This window comes from Spermophilus citellus (genome assembly GCF_964194105.1).
Source record: "Spermophilus citellus genome assembly, chromosome: 7".
In the NCBI taxonomy this organism is placed as follows: domain Eukaryota; kingdom Metazoa; phylum Chordata; class Mammalia; order Rodentia; family Sciuridae; genus Spermophilus; species Spermophilus citellus.
Window position 1 is genome coordinate 50,060,342 of NC_138188.1, and position 22,786 is coordinate 50,083,127.

Here is a 22,786-nt window from a genome sequence, read left to right on the forward strand (position 1 = left end):
GCTGGGAGGCAGGTGGGTGAGTGGATGCTGGCCCAGGAAACCTTGGGGTGTCACTGGACCACCAACAAATGTGATCACTTTTGAGTTTGCTGAACCTCAATATGTTTTCTACTAAAATCCTAGGAAGTGCATCCCTTTGGTTTGGTCTGCAATAATCTTTCTTTAAAAATCAGTAGTAGGTCCCTGACAGACTTGTCCTGCTAAGCTCCTCATTGGGGTTCTACTTGGGCCCCCCAAGCCTGCATGAGTCTGCCCAGTTTCATTGAGATCCACAAGCACTAGGTCCTCCTGAAGAGAGAGCTCTTTCTGATCCTGTTAGATTCCTAGAGTCACATACACACATGCACTTTTGGCTTCTCAGCATTTCTACAGATTCTGTATTCCCTCACGTTCAATTTATATACTTCCAAAGGCATATGGGTCATTTTCAGAATCCATATCTCAAAGATTGATGACATTTTATGATATTTTAACATTGGGATTAAATTCCAGTTAACTTGCATAATCAGAGGACAAATATCTGTCATTCAATTTATAAAAAAAAAAAAAAACACTTCAAGTTCTAATACCTGCTGTAGGTAAAGATTTGCTTTTTTCTCTTCTCCTTTCTGCTGTCCAGGTCCTCACTCTCTCATCTCCTTAAGTGCTGTGCTGAACCCTAATCCCCTTGGCTTTCGTGTTTCGAGCAGAGGACTACTTTAAAACTCATACTCCACCACCTTCTCTCCTCCACGAGCGTCTGAGCAGGTACCTCGTCTGCCCTCTGGGAGAAACTTGTCTATTCCCAATATCGTTTCAAGAAGAACAAGTTTTGTCGACATCAAGTCCTTCAATATTCTTTCTATGCCAGAGTCCTTTGAAACATGAATAATCAAAAACCCCTGTTCCAAAGAAGCACCTAGAAGCTGCCGTTCTTTACCTCAGTCAGAGAAAAACTTTCTGTTCTGGAAAGACAGTAGGAGGATATGGAGAAAAATGTCTCTCTGGGTCCTCACCTGGTGACTTTGTTTAATGTAGAAGTCTAGATTGGATACTCATGGTTTAAGAACAAAGACGTATTCCAGAACCAATGTTTTTCTCTATCATTTGGGCCTCTCAGCTCCTCTCCTATGCACTCCTAAACCTAGGTATTATGAAAGGTCTGGATGAAATAGTTACAATTTCAATAACAAAGGGCATCCTAATCCTCGCTAGTGTCTTAAAGAATGAGCCTCTATACACCTTGCTAAAATACACCACCAGAGCCCAAATCCACCCCACGTTCCAGAGCCATCAGGCAGCTGCTGCAGGAGCCACCCGAAAAGCAATGTCACCATGGTCTCCCTGAGAGGCACACGGAGCTCAGCCCTAGTGGTCCAGAACGGTGGACACTGTGGTGTTGTTCAGCTCACTGCTCACTGAAGCTGAGGTCAGCTGGATGCTCCTATCTACAGTGGGGACTCTCCCTCCTACAACCTCATCCGTGTTCCTCTCTGGCCTCAGAAGAATAATGAAGCACTTGGGAGCAAACATGCAACCCAACAAGCCGTAGCTAGATGCCAAAATCGCAAATATCTCCACAGCCACCTTGAACTTGCCTTTGGTGCTCAAGTAAGCAGGGACAAAAGAAATCCAGACAATAAAAAAGACCAGCATCCCGAAGGTGATGCACTTCCCCTCATAATAATTATCTGGCAACCGACGAGCCACAAAGGCTGTAAGAAAGCACAGCAAGGCCAGGAAGACATCGACCCCAAACATGAAGCACAGAAATTCCAGAGAGCCTTCATCACATTCCAGAATGATCTTTATGTTTTGGGATTCCATGTTTTTGTACACCTTTGGGGGTTTAAATACCAAGTAGGTTGTGCATATGCCGATCTCCACCAGAACAGAGAGCAACACAATGATCTTTGGACAAATGGGGTGCATGGATATGAGTTGGGTTTTGGATCTGGAGATTCTGTAGGCAAAAAAGAGAGAAAGAGTCTTTCCAAGAGTGCAAGACAGGCAAAGGGAAAAGCCCAGGGCCAGCGTGACCTGGCGGGCCATGCAGGACCAGGTACACGGCTTGCCAATGAAGAGCGTGGACGACAGCGCCGTGGTGGCCAGGGAAGCCTGCGTGAGGAGGCTCAGCACCCGGCCATTGGCCTGGACCAGGGGCGTGCGCCTGTGCACCACATACACCACCATGACCGCCAAGGCCACCAGGGCCCCAAAGACGGCGAGGACGGCAAGGGTGAGGCCCAAGGTGTCATCATAGGCAAGGAACTCCACCTCCTTGAGCACACACTGGCTCTTCTGCACATTGGACCAGTCGTCTTCACTGCACGGCTCACACTCCCGTTGACCTACGGAGCAGAGGACAGAGGTGGACTGCAGGGAAGACCAGTGGCCCCGTCTCTGGGAGGAGCCCAGAGCAGCCATGGGCCTGCAGCAAGGACACACTGAAAATCCCTTCTGTGGAATGTTCTTGACCTCTCAAAGAAGCCGTGATAACACGGCTTCAGAGCATGCCGTTATCCCAGACGGGGAGTGAGTTTTAATTTTAAAAATTTAGTCCCCCTTCTCAATGTCAGCCTGTTCCGTTGGTCTCGTCAGGTATCAGGTCCCTTTCTTTTTTCCCCAATGTTCTATTGAGAAAGGAAATATGTATCCTTATGAGCTAAGAACAATCCATGAGAGGAAAATTGACTACTGAGGTTAAACAATCAAGAGGAGTGCAACGAGGACTCAGTTGGTTTAAAAGCTAGCATTTTTAGTGCTGAAATGAGGAGTGCATGCAGTGATGATTACAGAGTCCACACTTGAAGTACTACGACCTTAAGCCTATTGTCTTTTTTTTTTTTTTGATACCCAGGATTGAACTCAGGCACTCAATCACTGAGCCACATCCCCAGCCTTTTTTTGTATTATATTTAGAGACAGGGTCTCACTGAGTCACTTAGCACCTCACTTCTGAGTTGCTTAGCACCTCGCTTTTGCTGAGGCTGGCTTTGAACTTGCTATCCTCCTGCCCCAGCCTCAGCCTCAGCCTCAGCCTCTGGGATTACAGGTGTGCACCATCACACCCAGCAAACCTATGGACTTCTAGATCTCATGGTTCCAAATTACAGAAAACTAAGTAGAATGTAGAACTGTAAGTAATCTTTTTTCTGATTTCTCATAAACGAGTTTAAAGACTTCTTATGAATTTAATTATTCATATTGCACATTTCACATCTTTTGTTTTGAATTTTCCTTATTAACTTCTCAGTTCTGTGTCTTTTCCCCACTGTAGCAGCTTTGGAACCAAAACCCAGTGTTATTGTTCTGTTCTGTTTCATTCTGCACAGAACAGAAAATGATCTGATGGGTTTTAATGATTTTTATTATAAATTGTTCACATCTACTTATAAAAGTTTCCAAGGAAACTCTTTGCCAGCACAGTTAATCCATGAGAAAGTGACCGTGGTACCTGCTTTCTCTGACACATATCCGTCAGCACATGGGATGCACTCAAAGCAGCATATGGGCTCCCCCTGTCGAATCCCTTTCCGCGTTCCAGGAGGACACACGTCAGTACACACGGAATGGGGAAGCTGGCAAAGACAAACAGACATGACACAGACAGCTCTGCCACTTGTGAGACCAAGAAAGCTCCCACTGGATTCCCATGGAAGCTTCGTGGTATCCTTGGAAACCCAGGGTGCTGGATTCACAATAACAGAGAGAACAACCACACAGAGGGTCTAGAGAGAACTTTGCTGAAGGACAGTCTGGTGGTTGCCTCTAGAAAGGCAAAGCTAATCCTAAAGCTAGTTCCTTCTATTCTTGGGGATCAGGCAAAGCTCCCTGTCCCTGGGGCTCTAGGAGGGAACCATTTGACAAGTGTGCTCCTATTTGGGGGAGACCTGTGACCCCAAGAACCATCTTGCAAACCTGAAAAATGTTTGTTTTCAGCAAGGTCATCCCAACATCACCTTAAAGTCAAAGATGAGTCATGAAAGGTCAATAAAGAAAAGAAAAGAATGATGATTGACTAATGTGTTTAGTAGATATGAAAATAAACCAATAAATGATTGTTCTTTGTCATTTATACAGGAAACTAAACACCCTTTCTCAATATAACTAAACAAAGATGACTTTATAAATGCTTTATTGAAAAATACACTTATTTTGATATAAAAAAAACTGGGAAGGCAGAAAGAAAGGCAGAAAAGGCACCTGCTGGGATGTTTTCTTGCTAAGTGGGTGCTGTGGTTTGGATGGGGGGCATCCCCTAAAGCTCATGTGTGAGACAATGCAAAAAGGTGTAGAGCTGAAATGAATGGGTTATGAGCACCTTAACCCAATTAGTGAATCAATCCTTGATGGGACTGAGTGGTAACTGAAGGCAGGTGGGGAGTGGCTGGAGGAGGTGGGCTCTGGGGACGTGCCCTTGGGGTATGTATTCTGTATCTGGTGACTAGAGTCTGTCTCTGCTTCCTGATCACCATGTCTTGAGGCTCTTCCCTCCAGGACACTTCTGCCATGATGTTCTGCCTCATCTTAGTCTTGAGGAATGGAGCCTGCTGTCTATGGACTGAGACCTCTGAAGCTATGAGCCCCAAATAAACTTTTCCTCTAATTGTTCTTATCAGGTCTTTTGATCACGGCAGCAAAAAAAGCTGGCTAAAACAATGGGTTTAGAAATTTCAATAGTGAAATCAGGCCTCCTTTCTATTCTATGAGGATGTACACTTTGAAATCCAGAATCAATGCAATGTGTATGAATCGGTTTATATCTTAGTCTATTGGGGAAGTTTCCTGAATAGAAGGGAGATAAAATATTCTCCACTAAGCAAAGATTCATTTTGAAAAGTGAATAATCACATTCATATTTATTTTGTAAACCAGAATTATTGTATGTTGAGTCTTTCAAAGTCAATCCTAGATAACAGAAAATATTAGAAATCTCTGGGCTAGGTTATGGTAAAACATTACAGAAGTACGCACCCACAATAGATAAGCTTCCTGTAAGTTTTCAATGAATGATAGATGGTGGGTAGACAGACAGGCAGATGACAGATATAAGATGATATTTTCAAAGCACTTTGAGGAGTAGCTAGTCCAAAAGGGAGTGACACCAAGGCACTCTCAAATTCTGAAAGATAAACAATGAAATCCCCACAGATTGTGATGGACTTCTCGCTCACTCCAGTCTATGGAAAGAGCTCTCCGTGTGCCTTTATTTAAAAAACATCATGGACAATGAGTTGGTGCCTATTTGCGCCATCTCTCACCATCACACCCATTCTCAACCATGGTGATCTGGCAGCTTCCAGCCCACTCACCTCACAGAGACTCCTCCCGCCGTGTTTAGAAACTGATATCTACCCTGGAGAGTTAAAAACATCTTACTACAGTGATCCATGCATACCCACGACTCACAAGAGCCAAACTGAGGAACGGCCAGGTCACCCAGGAGCAGACACTAAATTAGATTAACAGAAGCTTAATAGTTCTACTTTCCCTGGACTAATACTTCCTTAAAGATCAAAAAAGTCCACTGTCTGTAAATAACAGTTTCTTCTTAACTTCTGGTAAGTGACAGGGTTTCTGCTTAACTGTCTCCAATACTTCCTAGGCTTCATCTTTATGTTGTGGGCCAGAGACCAGTCTCCAGCTTACCAACCTCTTCTCTTGTGAGATATCAGAGCTGCAGTTCTGCATACCAAGCGCCCCGCTGTTGCAGTGGAATGGGAATTCGAAGAAGAACTAATGTCAATTAAAAAAAATTTTCCAAAAAAATGAAGAACAGGGAATATTCCTGAACTCATTCTACAACACCAACATTACCCGATAAAAACCTGGCGAGGACACAACAAAGAAGGAAAGTTACAGGCCAATATCCTTGATGAACATACCTGCAGAAAACCTCAAAAAATACAAATCAACTGGATCCCACAGCACATTGTCAAATGGGATTCATCCCAGGGATGCAAGGATGGTTTGACATATGCACATGAACAAACATGGCAGGCACATAGACCGAAGAAGGACAAAACCCTTATGATCATCTCCCAGATGCAGGAAGGACCTTGGATAAAATCTAGAACCCCTTCATGATAAAAATTCTGAGCACATAAGGTATAGAAGGAGTGCTTCTTAACAGAGCAAAGGCCACACATAATAATAAGTCAACAGCTACTGTCCTACCAAGCAGGGAAGAACTGAAAGCTATCTAGATCTGGAACCTTATAAGGATGCTCATTTTTACCACTTCTGTTGAAGTTCTAGCCAGAGCAATCAGGTAAGAAAATACAGGCATCAGAATTAGAAAATAGGAATCAGATTGTCACTGCTTGCAGGTGACAAATCTTATATATAGAAAACCCCAAAGATCACACCAAAAACTATTAGAATTAATAGTTGTAAATAAATTGAGCAAAGTAGAAGGATATAAAGTCAACGCTCAACAATCAGTAGTACTGCTGTATGCTGAGAGTCAATGATCTGAAATAGACATCAAGAAGGCAATCCATTTACAATAACTGCTAAAAAAGTAAAGTGCCTGAAGATAAATTTAACCAAAAAGGTGATGGATCTTTATAAAGAAAACAATAAAACATCTATGAAAGAAATCGAAGAGAAATGAAAAATGGAAAGATACCCTGTGATTGTGAATTGGAAGAATCAATATTGTTAAAATGCCCATACTATCTAAAGTGACCTAAAATAAATTGTTGTTCTTCACAAGTCTAGAAAAAACAGTCCTAAAATTCATGTGGAACCACTGTGTGTGTATGTGTGTGTGTGAGTGTGTATCCAAAGCAATCTTGAACAACAAAAAAAAAAAAGAACAAAGCAGAGGCTTTATACTACTAAACTTCAAAATCTTATAAAAACTATAGGAATCAAACCAGCATAGTATATTGACATAAAAACAGACTATAGACCAAGGGAACAGAATGGAGAGCCTGACAGCAAATCCAGGCATCTATAGCCACCTGATTTTCAACAAAGATGCTAAGAACACACATTGGAGAGAGGGAAGTCTTTTCAATAAATGGTACTGGGAACATAAATATCCACATGCAGAAAAATGAAAGCATATCCTTATCTCTCATCAGTTACAAAAACCAACTCAAAATGGATTAAAGACTTAAATGTAAGGCATTTTAAAAACTACTAGAAGAAAACAAAGAAATGCTTCAAGACATTGGAAGGGGCAATTTTTTGGACAAGAGCTGAAAAGCACAAGAAACAAAAGCCACAATATACAAATGGACCTACATCATATTTAAGGTTTTTTTTCTTTAAAAAAAACTAACTTTGTAGAGTAAGGGAAACAATCAACAGAGTGAAGAGACAACCTACAGAATGGGAGAAAATACTTGCAAACTATACATACGCTAAAGGTCAATAAACAGAATATAGAAGGTGCTCCAAAAACTGCATAGCAAAAACCAAATAACCCAATTTAAAAATGGGCTATAGGCCTAAATAAAATATTTCTCAAAAGAAGGCATACAAATAGACAAAAAGTATGTGAAAAAATGTTCAAAATCACTAGTCATCAGGAAAATGCAAATCAAAACCACAATAAGTTATCACCTCACTCCAATAAGAATGGCTATTATAAAAGGACAAAAGGCAGTGCTAGTGAGCATGTGAAGAAAAAGGCACCTTTGCCTGCTGGCAATGGGAAGGGACATTAGTGCAGTCATTATGGAAAATACTGAGGTCCCTCAAAAAATTAACAAATAGAACTATCATATGATCCATCAATTTTACTCCTGGTGGTATGTATCCAAAGGAAATGAAGTCAGTATGTTGAAGAGGTATCTTCACACCTATGTTTCTTGCAGCACTATCCACAATAGCCAAGAAACAGAAACAATCTAAGTGTCCATCATCTGAGTGAATGATGCAAATGTGGTGCATATATGCGCAATGGAATACTATTCAGCCATAAAAAAATGGAATTTGTGACAACATAGATGGAACTTGAGTTCATGATGGTAAGCAAAACAAAGCCAGGCACAGAGAGGCAAGTGCCACTGTTTCCATATGTAGGAGTTAAAAAGTTGATCCATAGAAACTGAAGTAGCGGTGGTTACCAGAGACCAGGGAGAGATGGTGAAAGGTTGATCAATGGGCATTAAGTTACAGTTAGGATAAAGAAGTTCTGGTTCACTGTTGTTGACTACAGATAACAATCATGTGCTGATATTTCAAAGAGATAAAAGAAGGGATTTGGGGGGCTGGGGATACAGTTTGATTGGTAGACTGTTTGCCTTGCATGCACAAGGCCATGGGTTCAATTCCCAGTACCAAAAAAAAAGAGGGATTTTTAATGTTTTCACCATTAGGAAATAAAAAACAAGGAGACAGAGAGATATGTTTAACCCGACATAAATGAATACAGGTATTGAAACATTGCATATTATTCCATAAATCACAAAGGTTTTATATTTTGTGTCAGTTTAAAAGTAAATTTTAAATTTCAAAACAAGAAATTTTATTTTTTTATTTATTTTTTATTTTTTTAAAAATATTTATTTATTTATTAGTTATTGGCAGACACAACATCTTTGTTTGTATGTGGTGCTGGAGGATCGAACCCGGGCCGCACGCATGCCAGGCAAGCGTGCTACCGCTTGAGCCACATCCCCAGCCCCGAAATTTTAAAATTCAAAAAGTAAATTAATAAATTTAAAAATAATAAGAACTTAAAAAATACGAATTTGGAAGAAATGAAAAAAATTTCACTTGACTCAGAAAATAAACTTAAGAAAAAAGTCCAAAACACTTGAGAAACTAATATAGAAATAACGAGGGTGTGTTGTTCAGCTTTTTTGTTGCTGTGAAAAATACCCAAGAAAACAACTTAAAGGAGGAAAGACTTATTTTGGCCCATGGTTTCCGAGGTTCCAGTTCATGGTCATTTGACACCATTGCTTTAGACCGGAGGTGAGGGGAACACCATTGCTCAGCTCATGGCAGCTAGAGGCAGGAGAGGGGCCAAGGCCCCAGGGCTGGCCTCTGTGACCTACTTCCCCCAGCTGACAATTTCCACCCCCAAATGTATTGATCCACTGACGCAGTCAGAGCTCTCATAATCCAATCACACCCTGAGGACCAAGCCTTCAACATATGAGGGACGCTCCAGTTCCATGCCACAACAAAGGGGTTCAAGAAAGAACGTAGTTCAATGGAAATTGAATGGAGAATCATTGAATAAAGGCAAGAAAATAACAAAGAGAATGAGATAAAGAAAAGGGTGGAACTAGTGGGTGAGAAAATATATGAGGTGGAAGATAAAGGAGGCCAAACATAAGTACAACTGGAGTCCTAGAAGAAGAAAACAAAATGGTAAAACTGATATTCAAAACTGCAATCCAGGCTGGGGCTGAGGCTCAGTGGTAGAGCACTTGCCTAGCATATGTGAGGCCCTGGGTTTGATTCTCAGCATCGAATGTAAACAAAGATCCACTGACAACTAATAAAATATTTTTAAAAAACTGCACTCCAAGAAAATATTCAAAAAATAAAACATCTGAATCTTCATAGAGTCAAGGTATACTGTACTTGGTAAAATTAAATTTAAATTTGAAGAAAATGACTTCTTTTTACTGCATTAGTGCCTAAACTAATATAAAAATACAATTTTCTATGCAAACAAAATAGAAAGTCAGAGCAACTAACCTGTGATGACTCAGTGTTCCAAAATATTGTCGAATTCTTTGTGAAAACAAGTTCAAACTTATTTTCTGTAAATATATATTCTCCAACCTTCATGAAGGCAATTTCTCCATTATCATCTAATTGCCAATTTAGAATGTCATAGTGTCCCATCACGTCCCCATTCTTATCAATCTGTATTGTCTTTCCATCATGGGTTGTAAACTGAACCGTCTTCACATAGAACATTAGCTGGGGGTGGGGGGTGGGGATGGGGACAATAGGGAAAAAAGCAATTTGAAAAAATTTAATTGTCTGGAAAGCAGAGCTTCAGAAGGAAAACAATTTCAATCTCCCACCTAATTCATGGAATAATATTTTTTCCTCTTCTATATTTTCATTGTACGATCCATTAATCACTTTTAGCCACATCTAACAAATCCAACTTGAAAGGTAGTTGGCCAAATTAAGATATGTTATAAGTATAAAATGTACACTAGTTGACAAAAACTAAGTTTTTAAAGAAGAATGTGAACTATATTGTTCTTAACTTCACATTATAATTTTGCTATTATGATAATATAATATCAAAATTATAATTATGATATAGAATGGTAATATTAGTTTGGAGATACTGAATTTTTTTAGTTTGTTCTAATTAGTTATACATGACAGCAGAATGCATTTCGATTCATTGTACACAAATGGAGCACAACTTTTCATTTCTCTGGTTGTACATGATGTAGAGTCACACTGTTAGTGCAATCATACACATAGATAGGGTAATAATGTCCATCTCATTCCACCATCTTTCCTATCCTCATGCCACTCCACTGTCTCCCTCCCAGGGCTACATGGATTATTAAATTCAATTGTTTTTCTTTGTTGTTGTTTTTTAAATTTGGTCACTAGAAAATTCTAATTGCATTTTTTTGGGGGGGGGGATGACATTGGTTTCTACTAAGGCATAGTGGAGTCAAATAGCTCTAATGCCTCCACATCAAGGGAAGGGAGACTATTTTAACTTACAGATACCAGCAGGCTACACTCCCACCTCCACCCCTCCTTGCCCAAGGTATTGGTGCTAGAGACACAAGGTCACAAAGACCTCTTCCCTGCCCTTGCAGAGCTGATGGCCTAGTGGTAAGACTAGACCACCTCAACGGTGGTACTCAGGTGGTCTACATTGCTGCTGGGAAAGGCAGGGACGAGAGATTGGCCAACAATTGTCTTAACAGAAACAGGAATTTTTCACCTCCCCAAAGTGGCCACCTGAGCTGGATTTAAAAAGATGAATAGGAATGAGCCTGGTAATTACTTGGAACAAGGAGAGTCTAAGCCAAAGCAGTAACATGTCTGTACATCCTGAAGTCCTGCAGGGCTCCAGGGACCAGGATGCGCAGAAGAGCCAGGCCAAGGGCAGGACAGAGGGTGGGACATTTTCTGCCCCCACAGAAGGATCTACAGGGACCCTCTGAGAAAATCGTTCCTGTCTCAAGCCTGCCTCTCCCAGCCAGCCCTAGGGAGGGAGGAGCGTGCATTCTCTATGCTGAGGTGACCAGTCTGCACAGGGAGACATCGGGTCTTGGTAAAGTCCACCAAGTCCACCAAGTCCAGCCACCAGCCCACACACCAGGAACGGCACAAACTAGGCCTGGCGGTCAGTGTCTGGCCATCTGGAGTCCCTTGGCTTTGTCATGTCCCATGACCTCCGGTAAGGCATGCACTAAGCAAGCACCAGGTTCCTGTCTGTGGGAAGAGGACAAAGGTCCCCACTGCCTCTGTCTCGGGGTCAGGGTCACACACTTGATAGCCCTTCCTCAGCAAGTACCCCAAGGCCAGTCTTGCAGTCACCGCCCACCACAAAGACCACACCAGGTCACGTGGCCTCGTGTCTCCCTTGTTTCTTGCAATCCTTTGCAATCCACATGCAATCCACACAGGAGTTCCCAGCAGGCGACTCTGTCAGGTCAGTGGGGAGGGACTCTGTTCCTTCGTTCCTCATCTTCACCAGAGTCCAACAAGGAGATGCTCCAAGGCATTCTCCCTAGGGAGACCCGTCCACACGTCCCTCTGTCTGTTGTCCTTAAATGGTAGGACACAGCTCCCTAACGCCACCCCAGGGAGAGAATTTAGAAATGTCCAAACACAAGACTAAAAAAGCCTTCCAAATATATACTTCAGACCAAGTCGTCTAATGGGGTGAACTAAGGAGAAGGAGCACAGAGTGCATAGTTATCTGGGTTTTAAACAAATATAAAGTTGTATCCTGATACCTCTAGGAAGTTTATTAAATATCTGTATTAACACTCTACGGCTGACATGGGATTAGATCAAGGAACACGGACCCCTAACAGACTCACCCACCAACTTTCACCCTGACACCCTGTGTTCCCTGGACCCTCGCCAGAGACTCTTTTCTTTGCAATGCTTCCAAAAACTTTGCACTTTGAGCAAAGTTAAATTTAATATTAAAATGTTCAAATAAAAAATTAGAAGTTTACTCGCCATACAAAAGGATTCTCTTTATGATAGAAAGTGTACCCAGAGGACCTCTGTTAATATGAAGAGAGTCCCCTTTGGCATGGCTTCATTTCTCTCTTTGCACTGATCACGACTTCTTTAGTAACAATGAGCACACCTCGCACTCAGGTTCTGAGTGCACTCAGGTCCATTCTTCAGTTAATGGAAACAGGACTCAGAAGTGGCTGACCACAAAGCTGGGTGGACACTAGCTGAGCATGGGACATCTTGGGGGTCCAGAAAGTAAGGAAATGACCGGGACATGTCCAAAGGAAACAAGAGCCAACTCAGAGTGGCTCCCAAGGTCAAAGCTAGGAAATGTGGAGCAACAAAATAAATAATGATAATTATGGATTTTTACTCATAGACTTTAAAAAGATATATCCCTGAGTCCATATTGATAAAACAGGTCTGTGAGGGAGGAGCAGTATCCCAGCTAAAAAATACAGATGGAATGAGGGAAATAGAAAAATCATCATTTTCCAAACAACACCGCGTGATTAAGAGGAATCGTCAACAGAAGTTAAGATGTGTAGGCAAAGGTGTGAGGGAAACAGGCCACTTTCAGAGCCTCAGAATATTGCCCCACAAAAGAATTGTTAAATCCAAAGGGAAACGTGGTAACTTCCCAGTGGAAAAACACGGTGACATTGCTGTAACCAAGTGGCCAAAGTTAACGTCCCCGATAGCAAGAGACAATCACTTCAGATACCTCCTGTGGGAGGCACGGGCCTTGACCTAATGGTGAGGGAAAACGAGACAAATGAAAAACATTCTTAAAAATATGGGCTGGTTCCTGGACACAGAAACAAATAATTTGCAAATAAAAGCAAAAAGGAGGGTGCAGTTGTCCTGGCCACTGTAGATTCTATTAGATGACAATTTAGGGCTACAGGAGGTGAGGGTCAAGGAAGGAAGGGGTGACAAGAGAGCCACAGATGCCCACAGGGCCTGCGTCCCAGGCTGACCCTGCCAGCCCAGGGATATCTTGCCCTATCATTTCAGGGAAAGAGGGGAGGCACTGAAGAAGAAAGGCAGGGAAGCCCCTGGGGCAGGTGTGTCCTGGTGACACCACTCAACAGCTCTGTCCCAGCAGGAGTTGTGCAACATCGGCCAAGGGCAGGAAGGGCAGTTCCTGGCAGGCAGGCCACATCCTCCCACACCCCCTGAGGACCACATCTCCAGTTCCCCTGAGGCTGGATGTGGCCATCTGGCTCTTGGGATGTCAAGAGGGTTGTGTGGGGTTTCCAGGGAGAATCCTTGACTGGAGGAGCACGCGTGTCTGCCGTTTCTCCTTCCTGCTGGCTGAAACATGGGCGTGATTTGGAAGCCCAAGCAGCCATGGTAGACCACGGGGCAACACACCAGAGGAAAGCAGGCCCCCTAGCCCCTCTCTCAGTCCTAGAACACTGACCTTGAAATTTCATCCATGTAAAGAAGAAACCCTATCTTGTTTAAGGCACTGTTTGGGGAGGAGGTGTTTCAATCTTTCACAAAACTAATAATAACTATGTTAACAAATGGGAATTTAAAAAGGTACATTCCGGACACCAGCAAGCCATTGTTTTAGTTGAGGATGTAAAATCACGTCTATTGAGAGTGCTGAGAGCATGAATTCTTATAATTGTCCAGTTACCTCATGAAGTGAAGCCACAGCTTACCTGCCAAGGATCAAAGTCAGGTATGTAGGCACAAGTGTTTCCTGGAATGAACGGCCCCTGCCCCTCCTCGCATCTGCTCAGGTGATCCAGGGCGTGTGCCAGGGTGTAGACAGCCTGTTTGACATTGTTGGTGATCCTCAGCTGAGACACATCCAGGTAGGTGTTTTTAAGGTCTTCCAGCTTCTCCTGTCCAGTACAGAGCTTATCAGACATGCTGTACAGTCGGTCCTCTTTACCGGTCATGTTCACCCTGTGGTCGACGTTGTACGGAACACTGCTATTAGGCCAAGTACAGTTAAAAGCAGTCTGCCAGAACTCAATGGTCAGGACATCATCTGGATCCCTGCTGGGGTGTACACTGTAAAGAAACTCTTTTAATCCTGGTATATCAGATCTTGGAATTGCAAATCCAATGCTTCCACCGAAGTACAGGAAGTATTCGGGCTTGGCAAGGAGGGCTGAGGTGATCCAAGCTTCAGTCGCTATCCACGTGCGGTGGGTAATGTTGTGGTGAACCATCTCCAGCATGAAGGGATGGAGGTCAAGGTCAGAAGCGTAAAGCACGACCACTCTGGCCGTGGAATTCTTTACGGCCTGCACGGCTCTTTGCATTTTTTCATTGGAATAGACTTTGGGGATGGTTTCAGAGAATGCCACACAGAGGTTGGCGTTCTCCATGTGTTCCTTAAAAATTTTTACTCCGTATTTTCCATAATCATCATCGCCTGCTATGGTGCCCACCCAGACCCAACCAAAGTGCTGGATAAGCTTTACCATGGCCATGGACTGGAACTTATCACTGGCTACTGTGCGAACGTAAGTCGGGAACTGGAATTTGTCACTGAGGATGGAGCAGGTAGAAGCGTAGCCCACCTGCAATTGAAAAGATCCATGAGGTGATTAGAAAAGAGTAGCTAAATCTCCAGTCACACGTTTTCAGCACATATTTATGGAAAGGGAGGGGTCTCAACAGCTCTCCTCCCTTTATCCTCACATCCCTCCTCTCCCTGCTCAGTACGGGGACTGCTGAAGGGAACTCTTGGTCCTCCCTACAAACCCTTCTCCTAGCCCACCCCATGATGCTAGAGGGGCCAATTTTTAAGATGATGATGTTCAGCAACTGCTCTCCACAGATGGGGTCATGGCCCTAAAATGGAGGTCACCTGCCCTTCTATGCTCCCCTGAGTCAGGACAGCTGGGCTCCTTGTCAGACTGCACTTCTCACTCACACGAGGCTCAATCCATTCGGCAGGCCTACTTTACCTCCAAACCTCACTGTATTTTCCTTCTTTATGTCTTCTTCTCTTTCCTTGTCCCTTCTGCTGAGACTTCTGAGTATGTGGTCCTAAGACTCATCTTGAGAAAGGTGGTAAAAAGTGCCACTTTAGCCTCAGCCTGAGCCCACCCCTCCATCCTCGTTCTATATGCACACAGACTTCCTTCCTCCTCTGGCCTGAGATCCTCACATGTGTTTCCTATCAGTGGCCCTCAGGAATGGAGGCCAGGTGGCCAGGCCTGACCTGTGCATTTCTGCAGGAGCTGACCCTTGACCTCCCTGACTCTGCCTTTAAGAGCTGAGGTCACCTTCTCCCTTATCCTGTTTCATGTGACAAACACATCACGCCAGTAGGGTCGTCTGCTTCTCATCTCAGACCTCCACCCTATGGATTCCCCACAGGGCCAGACCGCTGCTACGTTCATCTGCTCCACCTCTGCCCTGTATCTGCTCCATGGGCTGAAATCCACATTCTCCTGTAGAACCACACAGGCAGCAGCACGGAAGCCAAACGTAGGAAAGAACCTCATTTAAGAAGCAAAGACACCTGATTCCCAGTTCTGACCCTAGAATTTATCAGTGTGAGATGGTAGACTTAGATTTGAGTAACCTAAACCTCTGTGTCTTGGTTTCTCCATGAGTGAAATTCAGATGATAGTAATCTAGATTTTGAGTTGTTCAATTTAGTGCATAAGGCCCCATGCAGTGGTGCCTGCCTGTAATCCCAGTGGCTTGGGCAGGGGGCTGAGGCAGGAGGATCAATAGTTCAAAGCCAGCCTCAGCAATTTAGCAAGGCCCTAAGCAACTCAGTGAGACTCTGTCTCAAGACAAGATGTAAAAAGGGCTGGGGATGTGGCTCCATGGTTAAACACCCCTGGGTTCAATCCCCAATACAAAAAAAAAAAAAAAAAAATAGTGAATGAGAACAAATGTGAAAGTGTAACAGGTTCTTTTTCACTTCTTTCCAGATTTTCTCCAAGACATTAAGGGAGAAATTTCATGTAGAGGCCTCTGGTCTGTGTTTGGCCTGGCATCATCATCCAGATAGGTGTTTTTAAGGTCTTCCAGCTTCTCCTCTCCACTACAGAGCTTATCTGACATGCTGAACAGTCTGTCCTCTTTACCGGTCATGTTCACCCTGTGGTCGACGTTGGTCAGGCAGCTCCTGGGAGCTGAGGTTTTGCTGGGCTTAGCCACCTGAGCAGTCCTAGTCGTTCTGCTCCTCGGTATTTTTCTTTTCCCCTAAACTTGTATTTTCAGCTGTATAAGAGACACTGTATAAATGATTCTTTTTACAATTATCTCCAATTCTCTCATTAGTTCAGGGACACAAATATGCTTACTTAGCATTCACATTAATAAGTCCCACTATTAATATTTTAATGAGCCATCCTTAGAAATAATTATAGAGCTCTATTTGTATTTTCTTAGTAATCCATTCTTCCTTCCTAATATTATCTTTTCTTATGTTGAAAAGTGTCACTCTCTCTGAATTTAAAATAATCTCTAAAGCCAGCATGCCAAAACTCTACTCATCTTGTGGAATTCCCAATCCCATTTCAGTAAGTCAGTGTATGAACAGGGTCATGAATAATAAGCTGTTATAGTATCTATTATAAGTATATTATATATATATATATATATATATATATATATATATATATATATATATATATATAATTTTATGCTTATATTATAAGTATCTTATGGCACCCAACAATCAACCGGCCAATTAATTGCTCAACTATGAAATTCCACAGAGCATTGTGCCTGGTGAAATGTCAGGTCACCTCTGAGTAGCCGCCCATCCTCACTCGCTGGCTAACATAGGGCCAGCAGTGGCTCTGCAGCTTGGCCCAGCCGCCCCCAGGCCCCTTGTCATGGGCTGCAGTTTCCACACACTCCATTTCTACTTATTTGAAATACTCAGCATCATATTCTGAATACCTGAGGTAGGAAATACAACCCTAGTATTCTTGAAGCAGCGATTGATAAGGATGACCCCCCTGATCCAATAATTCCTGCCAGATATGCCCCAGTGCTGTTCCTGATGTTGGGCTTGTTCTCTTCCTGCCCTGTGAGGAACACCATGGCTGACTCCATTGTCTTGGAGATGGTGGAACAGGAGTCAAAGATCTGATAGCCCAGAGTGATATTGGGCAAAATATCCTTCCTCTGGTTAATCTCCTTGATCGTGTGGATCATGGTTTTCATCCAGCGGAATCCCCGAAAGTTGAACCTGGAAAGGAAAGAGGCTTTGTAAGGCATGGGTCTGTGGGAGATCTTTGGAGGAAAAAGTGCTTTTAGTTGAAAAAGTGATAGTGGTGTTTTGTCAAAAGTCAGCAGGATCTCAATTGCCTGAGCAAGTCAGTGTCTCACAAATGGTTATAAACTTGAAAGATTCACATACAAATCGCACTCATGGTTGACTGCTTAAGCTGGGAAGTGACTTTGGGGTGTTTTCATTCCCTACATATCTTTTATATGCTGGAAATTATCTCCGTTCATAAATGTATGCTTCAGTTCACAATTCTCTTCACCAAACCAGATACCCATGACCCCTGACACATGTGTTTCCCTCTTACTGGCAGCCCTGGTGCTATATGATTCTCCTTTCCTCCTCCTTATCTCATTTTCTTCTGAGCATTTATCAATATTATAAAAAGTACATAAATACGTGAAGGTACTTGTGATAAAAGTATATATTAGTGTATAACATATACTGTGCAATTTCTAAAGTTATAAAATTTATAAATTGATTTATTATAAGTAATATGATACATTGTATAATTACATAATATATAATGAAGCATGTGTTATAGTATTATATAAAGATATAATTTTAAATTATAAAATTTACTAAAATTATGTTACATATGATAAGCTAATATAAAATATTACGTCCTGCTTTTATGTATTTCTATCATATAGTTTTCCTGCCATGCTTTGATTACTAATGTTGAGTGATGTTTAATTGAATACATCTTCTTGCTATGCTCACCACCACAGACAAGACACACTCCTTCCATTTCCACACATTAAAAGGGGAATATTTCTTTTGCAGTTTATTATCCCATTTTTCTCCATTGCTTCTCCACTAAATATATATTCTATTCCCCTTTCTTTCTTCTGAGTGCTAACCAAATTCTGAGTTCTAACCTGTTAGAAAGCAGGTCCCCAAGATGACTCTTTCTTATAATATCTTCCATAGCTATAGTATTTAACCCTCTGACCCCTGCTCAAAAAATAGTTTTGAATTAAATACCTGATAACAAATTGCCTTGTTGGCAGATTGGAATATTCCTCTTTATTTGGGTTTTTAGCCTTGTTTCCTTTTTCACTGACCATCAGTTATTGGCTCTAGACCCTCTAGACATGACAGTGAACAGAATGGACAAAGTGAAATTTAGGTAAAGAAACAGTAATCGGAAAAAAAAAAAAAAGAGCCAAGCAATCGTAGCTCAAAATGGTAAGCCAGGGGATGGGGGTGGGCGCAATGCCCTGCCTGGAGGGGTCCCCAGCCATGCTGGACTTCAAGGGTAACCTGTGGACAGGGGATGGACCCTACAGGCAGAAGGGACAGCACGCCTGAGGCGCTGGGACCAGAGGATATGCAACACTGGAGGGATGGGAAGAGTGGTGGGTGTGGGTGAAGGAGGGAGCCAGGAGTGGGCAGGGCAGGAACAGAGGAGGAAGCTGGAGGGAGCAACCAGAGCACTGAGGTTTCATCATCCAGGAGGCTACTTTCCAAATTTACCTGGGCCACTAAATAAATTTCTACAGCTATTATGAAGACAAACAACAATAAGTGTTGGTGAGGATGTGGGGGGAAAGGTACAATCCTACACTGCTGGTGGGACTGCAAGTTGGTGCAGCCAATATGGAAAGCAGTATGGAGGTTTCTTGGAAAATTGAGAATGGAACCACCACTTGACCCAGCTATCCCTCTCCTCGGTCTATACCCAAAGGATTTAAAAACAGCATACTACACGGACACAGCCACATCAGTGTTTATAGCAACACAATTCACAATAGCCAAACTGCGGAGCCAACTTAGATGCCCTTCAGTAGATGAATGGATTTTAAAAAATGTGGCATATATACACAATGGAATATTACTCAGCAATAAAAGAGAATAAAATCATGGCATTTGAAGGTAAATAGAGGGAGTTAGAGAAGATAATGCTAAGTGAAGTTAGCCAATTCAAAAAAACCAAATGCTGAATATTTTCTTTGATATAAGGAGGCTGATTCATAGTGGGATAGGGAGAGGGAGCATGGGAGGAATAGATGAATTCTAGATAGGAAAGAGGGGTGAGAGGGGAAAGGAGGGGCCATGGGGTTATTAATGATGGTGAAATGTGATGATCATGATTATCCAAAGTACAGGTATGAAGACACAAATTAGTGTGAATATATTTTGTGAACAATCAGAGATATGAAAAATTGTGCTCTATATGTGTAATAAGAATTATAATGCATTCCACTGTCATATAGAAATAAAAAGAAAAATAAATAAATGTAGCCATATCTTCCTTAAAATAATTCGGTACACTTCAAGAGCTAGAACAACATTCACCTGCTTTGAACTAGCAATTCCATCCCTGAGAAGATGTTTGAAGACACAGCCCTTCCCCCCTGAGTGACCACCATGGCACTGTGGATAACACTAGAGAACTGGAGCCAACCTACAGGCCAGCAGTAGGACACCAACTGTGTGAACATTTTCCAGTATCAAAACTATAATTAGGCTGGGGATGTGGCTCAGTAATAGAGCACTTACCTAGCATGTGAAGGCCCAGGTTCAATCTCAGTACCACAAAACAAACATTAAAAAAAAAAAAAACCCTCTAGTTAAGGAACTCACACTGCAGGGTGAATATAGTGTTAAGTTAAACAGGCATATGCAAAATTGCTTCTATAATTAAAGCTACACATGAAGTATATGAACATTTGGATAAGGATTCACAGAGATTTTTTTTTTTAAATGAGACCAGAATAATTGCCAGAAGGGTGGGATTTGAGATATTTTCTCTTTTTCTCATTGATTTCCATTATGATATTCACAATATTAGTATATAATCTATACCTTTATTGCCCCCCACCACAGAAAAGCCCTCTGAATCCTGCCCTCATGGAGGTCAACCACAAGGAATTCCAACACTTCCCTCCTTCTTCCATGCCCTCGTCTTCCTCTGCTCTGAACAACGTTTTTAAAGTCTTCCTCTCCCACATACCTAGCTGACGGCCAACCAAAACTCAATTCTATAATGAGATTTCTCCAAACCCCAAAGTGAATTTCTGAATCAGTTATGGGTATAGGTTAACACTGCCCTAATGAGATTATACCCAGCCTGGCCCAGCCTGGCCCAGCCAGGCTTCCAAGTGCCGCACAGACTAGGCTCCCACGAGGCCTCCCCCAGCACAGGAAAGGTTACCCTGCACAGAGGCATCCCAAGAAGCCTGGAGAACGCTGGGCCCCCTACTGACAGCAGGCACTGTGGTTGTTACCGGTGAAAGTGGATCATGAAGCTCTGATTCTGAAGAAATGTTTCTAACACCTGTAAGACCCAGCAATAACCACTCAAGTCCTGACAGCACTGATGAAGCAAATCCTAGAATAACCAGATGAAGGAATTATTTTAAAACGGAATGTACTTACTTCTCACCACCATTCCAACCACAATGGATATGCCAAAATATTTTTAAGGGGGAGATGAATTTGTATTTAAAAATAGGTGCACTGGCTTTTCCATCCAGGCTTGCTTGGAAAATCACCTTCCAAAGTTCCACTGAAGAGTGCAGAATAAATTAAGTGACTCCATTCATGAAGTATTAGTGCCCTACATATGACAAACTCTTACTTTTTGGCAGTAAGGATAGAAGAAGTGAAAACGAGTGTGATAAATAATGAACTGACTCTGTCAACGTAGCAGTAAGGAAAAGCCTCTCTCCTCTGCCTTCTACTGCGTCACTGCAGGAATGGAAAACAGTTCAGTCTAGAAAGAGATAAGCAGGACTGATTGCAATCCTTTCCTCTTGCCCACAACAGGACCAGCACCTTCCCGCCCTCTGATGACATCTCAGATATGCAGCATGACAGATGACCAAAGGGAAGGAGTCGTGGTCGGTAAAGGTTTCATGGTGTAAGAGGTGGCTAACATTCTCACAACATGCACTCATGATCCCAGCTACCCTACAGCATCATGGAAACACTCCTTCTACAACACCAAGTGTCCAAAATAGGACTGTGTCTGTGCTATGGTCACAACCATTTAAGAACTATAGATGCATTTGAAAATGCACCAAGAAAGAATATAGAAAGACAAAAGGAGCTGCCTTGCTATGGCAGTGGAATAGTGGGTACTCATTCCTCTGTGCATCTGTGAAATGTGTGTGCACGTATGTGGGTGCAGGCATGTGTGAAGCCCCTCTTAGCTTCCCTCGAGTGGACCACTAGCCAGTTAAGATGATCAGACATGGATCCCAGTTCCTGACAGGACAAAGGTGAGTAGGGGAGGAGCCTTCTGGCTCTCCATGAGCATTAGCTCAGAAATAATTCAGTGTTCTGCACTGCACATTTCACCTAAGGAGAGTTTTAGTCTATAGCAATTAACAATGAAGCCTGACATTGCAAGACTCTACATCCATGCTTCTCAAACCTTACTGTGCATGTCAATCAACAGGAGGTCTTGCCCAAACACCAACTCAGATCCAGCAGGCCTTAAATGCACCACCTGGTTACATTTCTGACAGGCTCTTGGGGAAGCTGACTCTGCAGGCTCATAGACCACCCTCTGGGCGCAGTGTTCCATATCATACAAAACCCACCTTGGTTCTGACACTTAGAAGTGGGAAAAGACCCTCAACACTGAGCTTTTCCAGGTTCTAAGCAATCCCAGAATGCCCACGTTGGAGAAACAGGCTGAGAGGGGTGAAGTATCTCTCCTGAGTCAGAGCACATCAGAAAGAGAGTCCTGGCTGCAGACCCAGACTCACCCTAGGCCTGCCCTCCCCACCATCACCTGTAGCAGATGTAAAAAGAGGCCTGAAAGAACAGCTCACCCTTCACATTTGGCAGATACTGGCTCCAAAATAGATTCGTTTGGTGGGATGGTCCTAGCGTGGATGGGAAACAGTCCTCCAATAACAAGTGAATGATTCTGGGCATCTACGTATCCGTTCAAATCAAACCTGCCCAGCAACCTGCAGGTCTCTTCCTCTTGCTTTTCTGAGCCTTCAGAGGCCAATCCAGCCCATAAAAATGCAAGGAGTCCTAAGACCAAGCACTGCTTTCTGCTGGCCATGTTACCAAGGCGAGTCTGGGGAAAGCGGCTAGTGTTGAAATCATGCAGGCTTTGGGCAGGCACCCTGGTGGAGCAGCACGGTGCTATGTCAGGTCCCAGTGGGCTCGGCTTGCTGTGACCTGCTGCATAATTGTCAGGCCTCACTCAGGTGCAACTCCTTACAATCACTTGCAATTTATGGATCTGGACTGGGAACCAAGGGATCCTTTTAAGAAGAGCCTCCTAAAACTCCCTATTATGCTTAGGAACAGTACATATCACAGGATAGTGGCCTTGGGGCTTGAATTATCCATTTATTTTGGAGAGATTGTCCCCTTCATGGTCATGGCTCCTTCATTCACTTGGGTTAGAAAGGGCACCCTGCGTCCTCACAAAGTGCCAACGGGGTGACA

At 42.9% G+C, this 22,786-nt stretch overlaps 1 protein-coding gene across 1 annotated transcript; it reads right to left on the bottom strand.

Annotated features, from left to right (window-relative positions):
• Positions 1-1,347: 1,347 nt before the first annotated feature.
• Positions 1,348-22,394, bottom strand: LOC308652794 (vomeronasal type-2 receptor 1-like; the record flags this gene model as incomplete). Its single annotated transcript, XM_081300848.1, has 6 exons — positions 1,348-2,330; positions 3,437-3,560; positions 9,652-9,879; positions 13,812-14,684; positions 17,035-17,326; positions 22,153-22,394. The coding sequence occupies 6 exons, from the start codon at positions 22,392-22,394 to the stop codon at positions 1,348-1,350; spliced, it is 2,742 nt and encodes a 913-aa protein (XP_081156974.1).
• Positions 22,395-22,786: the final 392 nt, after the last annotated feature.